Raw genomic sequence first — 11,113 nt, 5'->3', positions numbered from 1 at the left:
GTATACATATCTATCTATCTATATATACATACATATATATATATATATATATATATATATATATATATATATATATGTGTGTGTGTGTGTGTGTGTGTGTGTGTGTGTGTGTGTGTGTGTGTGTGTGTGTGTGTGTGTGTGTGTGTGTGTTTGCATATATATACATATGTATACATATATGTACACGTGTATATACATATACACATACATGTATATATACATATACACATACATGTATATATACATATAAACACACACACACACACACACATATATATGTGTGTGTATGTATGTATGCATGTATCTATGCATGCGTGTGTGTATACATATGTATACGTATATATACATATTTATATGTGTGTGTGTACATATGTATACGTATATATACATATGTATACACATGTATATACGCACGCACGCACACGTCAGGTGATAAGTGAAAACATTCGTTGATGCCAAGGGTTATTTGTAACCGTGGCGTCCTGCTGGCCGGGTGGCGAAAAGACGTTCGAAACGGTCCTCTCGCTTTTTTTTGGGGGGTGGGGGGTGGGGGTGGATTTCTTAATAGTCTGGTAGTCAGGATAATTGAAAACGACCAATACCTAACAAACATGTATTTGTTGCCTCTACTGCACCTATAACATCTTCACTGAATCAGCACACTCGTCCCTCCAGGAGCGCCCTCCACTGCCGTCCCTCAGGTGTCCCAGGCGTTACTCCGCGCGGGCCTGGAGTCTCTCCTGCAGGACCCTTCGCGTGGAGAGGGCCTCGTCCCAGTCGAGGTAGGTCTGGTCCATGTAGCGCTCCCCCTTCCCCCCCTCGTAGGCCGTGCGCCCGTGCAGCAGCCGAGTGTTGTCCATGACCAGCGTCTCACCTGCGGGAGAAGAGGATGCTGGCGAAGGGCGGAGCGAACGACACGACTGCTCGAGGTGCAGACGGAGTTTGAGTGGAAAGAAGTCAGGGTGACATGGGCGGCCTCGAGGGCGACCCGCACTTGGCAGCTCTGGGAGATGATTACATACGGATACGTATACATGTGCATTTATATGTGTGTGTTTTCCTTTTCTTTCTTTTTTAACATTTTGGTAGATGTTTCAGTTTGCATTTGTTTGACCTGTGGACTTGCAGTCCTTTGTTGCAATTAAAAATGACATTCTGTCTCCCATAACTTAAAGGCCGCTTTCTGTTTACTTATGATTTACCAAACGGCATTCTTTATTATATATATGATATATGAAGAGCTCATAGGAAAATGATAATGCACAGCACATCTAAGCTACAAACATGAATATCTGACCGATATTGTAAAGAAAGATCAAGTGAATCTTGCCATATCACTCTTGACCTCAAAGCATGCCGGAGACTCAACCAAAAACCCACCATCGTTGAGCTTCAGCCTGATAGAGAGCCGTTCCATGACTTCGTTGTAGAGGCGGAGGGCGCGGTACCACGGGGTGACCGTCTCAGGGGGTAAGTCCAGGTGGGAGTCCCTCAGCTGGGAGTTGTTGACGCGCACCACCCGGCCGGACGGGTCTTCGCTGAAACCAAGGCAGAGGTCAAGTGTCAGCGGGGTCCGTTTCTGAGTTCAGTAAACGCTGTTCTTCAGAAGAGACATGACTACTCACATAGTTACTAACTATACCATGGCCATTTCAGATTACAAATAGAAAAATCATATCTGCTGATGTCATTTTTGTTGTTACTCTTTTTGTTAATATTTAAGTGTTATCGCAATCAACAAATCATCGCGATTCCGATGACACAGCGCTTCAGACAAGAAAAAAAACTGCCCAAATTTAGACTACTGGTAAAGAAAAGGGGGAAAATGCCACAGAAAAGAAGATTCAGACCTACTAATTCGGAGTGATTATGCTGGTTCCATCTAAGTCATGAGAAAAATCGTAGAACCATGATAAAGATATACAGTAATCTTAGAACTCAGAGGTTAAAGGAAGTGTATTGAAGATTTCACACTCGTGGAACTCTCGTTAAAGGAGTAAAGAGGATGTTTGCACAGAAGAGAAAAATCACGAAATAAGCTGAAATGGCGAATCCCGGCAAAGGCACCAAGGAGCGAGCTTGTCAGACCCGCCTGCGGAGCCAAACGCTGCCGGGGGCATCGTCACTCTCAGACCGAGCCAGGCGACGAGTGCGAAAAGAACAGCTGTTCATGGCCAGCCCTTCAACGGCATCCCTTCTACAAGAGGCAAAGGCTCGCCAGAGGCGTTTGCGTAGCAATAGGCCTACGCAAGGGTACAAACACCGGATCGGAAATGGTGATTATGAGCGTTTAAAGGAGGTCGAGGGAAACATGGCTGGCTAGTGGGTTAGGGGAAGGGGAGGAGGGCCAGATAAGAAAGCATAAAGGAAATAAAAGTTCAGTTCCGTCTACAGAGCCACCGCTTGTCATATTTTTTCATGTTATTGTGGTCGCCTTTATTCTATCGCCATTTCATGTACACTATCATTATGAATGTCATGTCGATAATTGCCACTGGTATTGCTTTTGTAATAGCTATAATTATTTCTTCTATTGTTTATGAAATCATATTCAAGATTATTATTATCTTGTTAACAGTTCTTTATTATCATCATAAAGTAGCATTTCCATTATCTTTAATATCAGTACCTTCATCGACATCATTTTGATTAATATCACCACTATCCACATTATGAATGCTATCATAACTATCCACGCAATTACCAATGGCATCAGCTGTCTCACCCTTGCCTTCGTTAACGCAGGATAACCATTATCACCCTGTGATTCTAAGGGGAAGACTCCCTTAGAATCTTTGCCGTACTCTATTGCCAACCAAAGCCACGAAAATACCCCAAAATATAACGCAACAATAAAAATCTAAAATAATAATAATAATAAAAATAAAACAAAGTAAATGAGAAAGACACTAACACAATGAGCGGGATGTTGAGCAGCTTGTGGAACTGGGTGGTTTCCTGGGCCACGAGCGCCGAGCCTTTGTTCCAGAAGTAGACGGGCGTGTGGGTGAGGAGGCGGTGCTCGCGCGGGTGGTGCTGCTTGAGGTGCTCCGCCACGTAGAAGCCGTCGGCCAGGTCGTTCTCGCCGCCCGCGCCCGCGAACTGGGTCAGGCAGTGCAGGAAGATGATCTGCAAAACGAGAAGGGGCACCACGCCTTTGATTTTCTCTTTTTTGTACTGAAGCTGATGATCGACGCATGATTAATCAAGACGTAATACTACCAAGTAACGTTCTTAGCACATTCAATTGTGGATATTGCTCTTTGGGTACGTTTAAACAAAAAATCTATCACAAATTCCGCAATATTTGAAAATGTTTTCGGAAATCCAGCAGTGGTGCTTAAGTTTAGTTTATTTACCTATCTATCTCTATTTATCCATCTATATCTCTCTGTCTATCTATTTATCTCTCTGTTCATATATCTGCCTATCAAAGTACTCCAACAAATATCACCATTATTCTACAGGTAAACCAGTCTCGATTGAGTGAAATGCAAATAATTGGGGTCCCCGCATCCGTAGCTTTGGAAATTGCAACAAGGAACTCTGCCTACAGAAGGTAATCAACAATTACGAAGATTATTAAGAAATTAAGAAATAATCAAATACATAGTTGCCCTTGTGTCCTTTCTGAGTAATGCTTAATCCCAATATTTGTATGCTATTATCATGTCCCAGGTGCATCGGTCTTGGTTGAAGACAACACCATTACGCAGTGCAATTTAATGTAAACGGTCACTTGGCGTTGCCTTTAAAGCTGTAAATGATAAAGTAAATCTGACCAAGTTGGCCAACGGCAGCAAAGGCTTTCACAGAGGGACACTGTTGTATCTGAAAATATTACAACTGGCGGAGAAACTGGCAGAAATATGGGAAGTGAACCAAAACCCCGCGAACCATTTGGAAAGCGAGAAGAAATACGTTCTCCAAACCCAAAAGTAATAAGTTTGTGGACGACCTTCCAACTGTCAACTGAACCCTTCGCAATGTTAAGAATCAACTCGGGACAGTTCTCCTATCTTCTCTGATGACTTTCCTGTTTGAATAGATAATATGATGGCATGAGGAAGGCATTCAGCATGTTTTAAGTCCCAAAGTATTTAGATTGAGCTAATATGAAATTTCTTTCTATTTTGACTCTACAATGATTAGCCAAGATCCTAAATTCGATGATGAACAAAACGACAGTCCTAGACCTTTGCAATATAAAATTGATGAAAGCAGATCCACACAGTGACCATACGAGGAAATAACAAATCGACAGTATGGACCTCTGAAGATTTTTTTTTTTTTTTTGGGGGGGGGGGCGCAAGGTACGAGGATTAATTAGTCATGGAAGTAATTAATATCTCGTGATGCGATTCTTTTATTAAATGAAAAGTGTCGAATCAGCTGGCTTTCCGGATGTTGCCATTTTGAGCGACCTTAGAGTCTTCATCCTGAAAAGCAAATCTATTTCATGGCTGATGTCTTTCATCTAATGAAAATGATCAGAAACTACTTCCTTGATAACAGGTTCATGCAGCCAGATGGTAAGAAAAAATACACAAGCCGCATCCATGATTTGAAAGTGAAATCAGTTTTCCGAGGAACTACTTTTAAGACCTCATAAAGAAACGTCAGATTAGTTGCACAGTTACTTCAGTCACCTTCATACCCATTAGATACTGTGGAGAGAAAGGACTCAGGCAACTGGTGTAAAACCAGTTGAATTCGGTTTTAGATACTTGGTTTGACTTAATGAAGTCAAAGGTATTGTATGACCAAAATACATTAAAAATGCATTTCTAAAAGACCTTATATCCCTAACGTCATCTAAATAGTGTGGAATGTGCAAGGAAAAGTATATTTCATATACATCCAGCTGCAATATAAATTAGGATTGGCTTAAACCTTGCACATTTGCGTCTGATGGGAGGCCCCTGTAAGCACATGGTCCCTGTTTCTGGGCTAAAGGGAACAAAATGTACAATAACTATAAGCCCTTTATAAACACTCTTTTCAGTAATGTTGATGAGAGGCAAATACTAGAATAGACGACGACCTGGATAATGAACTGTCAGATATTTTGTGCAGATGATGAAGTCAGCAATAAACAATACTAATGCGGTAAATTAATTAGTGAATAAATTAAAAAATATACTATAAAATGAGCTTCAGGAACAAGAACAAATGACGTTTTTTATGTATTTTGCTTTTACTCAAATGAAAATAATGTAAAATACACGTAGAGAAAACGACTATTATTAATTTCGCAATTCCTACGCAAGATGTCAAAAAATCTCTCTCTCTCTCTCTCTCTCTCTCTCTCTCTCTCTCTCTCTCTCTCTCTCTCTCACATTCTCTCTCTCTCTCTTTCTCTCTCTCTCTCTCTCACTCACTCTCACTCACTCTCACTCTCACTCTCACTCTCAGTCTCACTCTCTCTCTCTCTCTCTCTCTCTCTCTCTCTCTCTCTCTCTCTCTCACTCACTCTCACTCTCACTCTCTCTCTATCTCTCTCTCACTCACTCTCACTCTCACTCTCGCTCTCACTCTCACTCTCATTCTCACTCTCACTCTCACTCTCACTCTCATTTTCACTCTCTCTCTCTCTCTCTCTCTCTTCTATCAGGTTAGCGATCCTGGCTTAAGAACGTGAGTCCGTTTTTCTGTCTGTCACTCCCCACCCTTCTGTCTATCCTTTCTCATTTATTTCTCTTTCACATAAACACACACACACGCTCACGCACGCACGCACACGCACACACACACGCTCACGCACGCATACGCACACACACACGCATTCATATAGATACATTGATACATAAAGATAGATTAATAGGTAGATAGATACAGATATAGATATGCCATGGCTGACTGATCAGTTCTGAGCCTTACCCAGAAAACCGTGAGATAGGTAAATGAATTTAGTCTACAAGTAGGTTTCTGAATCCTAACACTTTTTGTTTCCTTTTAACTGGTTCTCCAATCGAACGTTCTAGGCAGTCGTCGAGGAAATGGAATAACTCGAGTACCGATCTGTGGTTAACTAGTGGAAGATGCTCCTTCGTAAGCCCCCGTCAGACGCTGGGTCAGATAATCCATGCATGTCAAGAAGTCTTCCAGACTACACCAAGTCAGGGAGGCCGTCAACCGTGACCACCCTGCCCTCGGCATGGTTATAGAAGATCGCCAAATGGTAGACAAAACGGGTCCTGAGAAATTTTTGGCTCGATTCTTTACCAAGGAGTTCTTAGTCCTACATAAATATCCTGAGACCAAGCAGTGGACGCATGCCTCTTCCCCGAACCGAAGAAGACCGAGGTCACAGCATCGGCCGAATGGGACACTACGTCCGTTTTCTAGGATGCACGAGGCGCGTTGCTGGTGGACTGTGTCCAAAGGGACCACGCCATTAGCGCCGACCAGCTGATCCGCTTGCTGGAAAATATTAAAGAGGCCAAGAATGCTAACCAGAGGGTCGACTCCATCGGGTCAAATCTCCGACCTTGCTAGCGGCGAGGGCAAAAATTCGTGAGTTTGGCGTCCAGCCCATCCCTCATCAGCTGGCAAGCCTCGCACCTTCCGACTCCTTCCTTTTCCGGAACCTGAAAGAGTTCAGGTATCGTCGGTGTCGTGCAGCCAGATCGGCTGGACGACACCGATGAGGTCATGGAAGTGGCGGCCGCGTACCTCGGGGCCGGCCGGGGATTTCTCTTCCAGACACACCGCCACCGGTGGAGGAGGTGTGTAGACAGTAGGGAAATTATCTTGAAAAATAAAACCTTGAAAGATTTCTATCGAATACCAATTTCTGGAGACTAAAACTTATCAGTCACCCTTCGTATAAATATATATATGCACACATATATGTATGTGTCCATATACATATTTATTTTTACCTTTCTATTAAGTATTCACATGTGATCATTCTAGCGAAAGTAGACCATATCACTAAATAAGAGATAAAACGAGCAGTGAACCCACTTACCCCTGGAACATGATGGTAGTAAGGGAGGTCATTGTGCATGCCCAATCTGGAGTCTGTGTAGGCCAAGCTGTTTGCCCCGACCTTGTTCCTGATGGGGTAGTGCATCCTGGAATAACAGTAATCGGATTGGTTCAGAAAATGAGAAAACAATAGCTGTGCAATGAAATAATTGTCCCTTTCGTTAATCTATAGCTTAAGAACCGGTATCGGTAGAGAAGATCATAAAATTAATGAGCTTAGATTCAACGATATACCTTGCTTTTTCTTATGCCAGACGGTAGTCTAGGTGCAAAACCATCCCTCTTCCAAGAGCAATGTAATTATAATCCTTTGACTGCGAAATTATTTGTTTTCCTCCATACCTTTTCTGATCATATCTTTGTGCAATGGCGACTATGGATTTTCCATCAACTTTCTAACTTTTTTTCTAAATTTAACGTTTTAATGAAAACAATGGTGACGAACTGTGGAGTAAAAAGTGCAATCAACAGTGAAATAATAAGAACACCCGAAAGGTTTCTCTTCTCTCCATCGCCACAGAAGGCGAAAGAGAGCCTTTATTCAAAAGGAAAAACAGGCTGTAACTTTCTGCGTTTTTCCCACAAGCTGTTTCTTTCGTATCAGATCAGTTCTTTGGGGAGAGTTAAGCAATACTGCACTTCACAGACCAGAAAAAGCTCACCCATAGTGCGTGGGCTTCACGAAGCCAACTTTATTGACGATACTGAAGCAAGCTTTGGGCTCCTGGGGGGTGTTCTTGATCAAGGTGATGCCCTTCTTCTCCAAGCTGACCAGCCACTTAAAGAGTGTCGCTTCATCCTCCATCAGCTCCTCAAAATCAAAGGCATCCACGGTAAAGCCTGGTCCCCACAGCTCCTGCAAAATAAACAGAATTGTAGACAGCATCTCGTTTGCTGTATCGTCTAGTGCATTTGGATTTACAATAATAGAACTTCTCTTATGCATTATACAAGTCTCCATGTGCCTTACTTACGGAAAAAATGGAAATTGCTATTACCATGAAATAGAAGATTATATAGTATATTATCTCAATTATACCGTACACATAATCCTGAGTAAATAACGAAAAGAATCCGGATCTTTATGCTACTTCTCTGAGCCTCAATTCCCGGGCAAGGAGGAGGAAGGGCCACGGGGCCTACCTTGTCCAGAGCGGCGAAGGCCCTCTGCGTCCGGCGGGACGACTCGGAGAAGGCGCGGTCGTGGAGCCAGCGGCCGTGGAAGAGGCTCTCGTGGCCGCTCTTCCACCTCAGCCGCACGTCAGGGGCCAGCACCTGCAGGGATGATTGACCGGCGGGTCATGGGGGTGGAGTCAGGGCTCAAGGGTTGGAGAGGAAGGGTGGATGGCTGTGGTGTAGGTGTAGATGTACCTAGCATTGCATCTAGGACAGTGAAAAATATACACAATATTTGAACATAATTCTGAGGGCAGAGATATCCTCATTTAAAGAAAGAGTTGATATCAGATGAGTTCACAAAATTACTATTTTATTGTTGCTCCTTTTATGAAATGTTTTTCTTTGTTTACTGCATATGATTATGTTTTTGTTCATTATTTCTAGTACTGTTGATGGAGATATAATACTGTCTCTGAAACGTTTACAATAAAGATCACCGCAACAATGGTTCTCCTTTTCATTCCATATATATATATATATATATATATATATATATATATATATATATATATATATATATATATAAACACAAACACACACACAGACAAACATACACACGCATACATATATGTAGATTATATAGATATGTGTGTGCGTGTGTGTGTGTGTGTGTGTGTATGTGTGTGTTTCTATGTATATTCATATGTATATATGCATATTGTGTGTGTGTGTTTATATATATATATATATATATATATATATATATATATATATATATATATATATATGTACATACATTCATATACATATATACACATACATATATATAAATATATATATATATATATATATATATATATATATATATATATATATATATATGTAATCACACAGGTAGTGCATATGGTTTTGTAATATAAACATACGGGCTACTGACCTCTACATGGACAGGGTAGTCGTCTTGGTCCCAGTCGTCGAGCACAAGCTTCCTCGTGAAGGACTTGTGGTCGTAGCAGAGATCGCACTGGCAGTTGTCCCTGAGCCAGCAGGAGGGAAAGTCATGGCTGCTCCCGTCGCCGAACTGAACCCGCAGGGCCGTCGTCCCCGGGGAGGCCTCCACCACCTCGGCTGCGGAAGGGCAGTGCGCCGCTGAAACCAAGCACAGACGGTGACAGTGGGTCGTCTTTTTGCACTTAGTCCTTTGACAGAGGAGGAAATGCCCCGTAATGTTAGCAATGACAGTCATCAACAATGGAGAAAAGGTATGCATTAACTAGAATCCACAAAGATATTTATTACTAGTCTATATAAGTGCTCGTGACGTAATTTATATGAGCGTGACGCTATATTTATGTGTGTGTGGGTATGTGTGTTTGTGTTTATGTATATATGTATACATTACCGATATTCTCGTCAACCGTGAAAGGGAGGATACAATGTAGTCCTTAATTGTTTATACGCCAGTTAGCTATCTTTCACTAATAGCATGCGGGAATTTGAATAAAAGTTTAGTGTCAGAGTAGTCGGTAGCAGAGTAGAGGACATACATGACATCAATCAAGTATGTTATCCTGGATTCACGCATCATAAGTTGCGAGTATATTATTAGTATTATCGGTTTCAATATACCTGTGTGAGGGCACGTATGTTAATTCATGTTTACAGTTCGTTTCCCTGAACCACGCATTGAGAAAATATAGAAGTAACGATTTTTTATTATTATTATTATTTTATTATTCACATTAAACCTGCCATTTCCAAGAAATCACTTGACCTTTTGAAAGAATGATGACATTTTGCGCGTCTTACTCCCCCAAAAGCCACCAACGGAGTAAGGCTCTAAAAGACGCCTGTCTATACATAGATAAAAAAGTACTGGGGAACCCTTAAGGGAACTAACCCCCAGGCTCCCAGTTCTTTAGCTACACCACTCGCTTCTGCTGCTCTCTCCGCGCCTCTCTCCCGGAGACCTTCATTTCACTTGAGGCAATCCCTTCTAATGAGATTTTCCCAGTCAAAGGAGTGAGTATCAGCCATGATATTTGTATATGAACTAGACTTACCAGGCGCGTGGTCTTTCCCGTCCAGCGCCCCAGCGGCCGCCGTGCACAGGGGGCGAGGGGCAGTTGAGAAGGAGGGGGCGACGCTGGGGGCGCAGAGGTGAACAGACGAGGTGAGGTGAGGTGACCTTGCAGACGCCACTGAGGACTGCACCTGTGACGTTAGGAGTGTGTTTCATGGCGGAGCAATGGACTAGCATTATGCTTGAGAGTATATGCTCTTATTATGTTTCCTATCTACGTACAGTTAAAAATTGCCCGTCGAGTTATACCAGGTACTAGTGAAAGAATGCATTAATCAATATTGAAGAAGCGAAAGAACGGATACCTTCTGCATCTGAAACGATGTAAAGTAAAGGAGTTTGGAAGAGGATACCGGCTCTGCTACAGTGGCAAAGGTAAGAGAAATGGCATTAGCAACATAGATAAAAATCTTCAATATAAGACACAGAAAATCAAACAGGATTCTGGCGACGTTGGTGCGCGTCAACTCCCAAGCCCAAGCAGGACGTGACCAAGTCGAGCAGGACGAGCTCCGGGACAGAGACCCAGGACAGGGTCAGCGAGAGAGGACAGGCGACTTTAAATGGCTTGAAGGACAGGAGGAGGATGGCCGCCCTCAAGTACAAAGGATTTTTGGAACAGGAACAAAGCACAGAGGGAATACATTCTAGAATATACCACAGCTGCGTGGAATATTAAAATACATACATAAACAATTCATATATATATATATATATATATATATATATATATATATATATATATATATATATATATATATATATGTGTGTGTGTGTGTGTGTGTGTGTGTGTGTGTGTGTGTGTGTGTGTGTGTCTGTGTGTGTGTGTGTGTGTGTGCGTGTGTGTGTGTGTGTGTGTGTATATATTCATATACCTATAGGTACATTTATATATACATATATATACATATATGTGTA

General features: G+C 42.1%; 1 protein-coding gene across 1 annotated transcript; it reads right to left on the bottom strand.

Annotated features, from left to right (window-relative positions):
• Positions 1-599: 599 nt before the first annotated feature.
• Positions 600-10,326, bottom strand: LOC113827416 (gamma-butyrobetaine dioxygenase; the record flags this gene model as incomplete). The annotated part of the gene is given in 8 exon segments (XM_070120284.1): positions 600-874; positions 1,381-1,538; positions 2,915-3,129; positions 6,974-7,079; positions 7,656-7,849; positions 8,137-8,268; positions 9,050-9,261; positions 10,176-10,326. Coding segments are annotated over 8 exon segments (1,329 nt in total), but the record flags the coding sequence as incomplete, so codon positions are not given.
• Between the last annotated feature and the right edge of the window lie 787 nt (positions 10,327-11,113).

This window comes from Penaeus vannamei, unplaced genomic scaffold (assembly GCF_042767895.1).
Source record: "Penaeus vannamei isolate JL-2024 unplaced genomic scaffold, ASM4276789v1 unanchor4289, whole genome shotgun sequence".
NCBI lineage: Eukaryota > Metazoa > Arthropoda > Malacostraca > Decapoda > Penaeidae > Penaeus > Penaeus vannamei.
The sequence above is the reverse complement of the archived record's forward strand: the minus strand, read 5'-3'. Positions and strand labels throughout refer to the sequence as shown.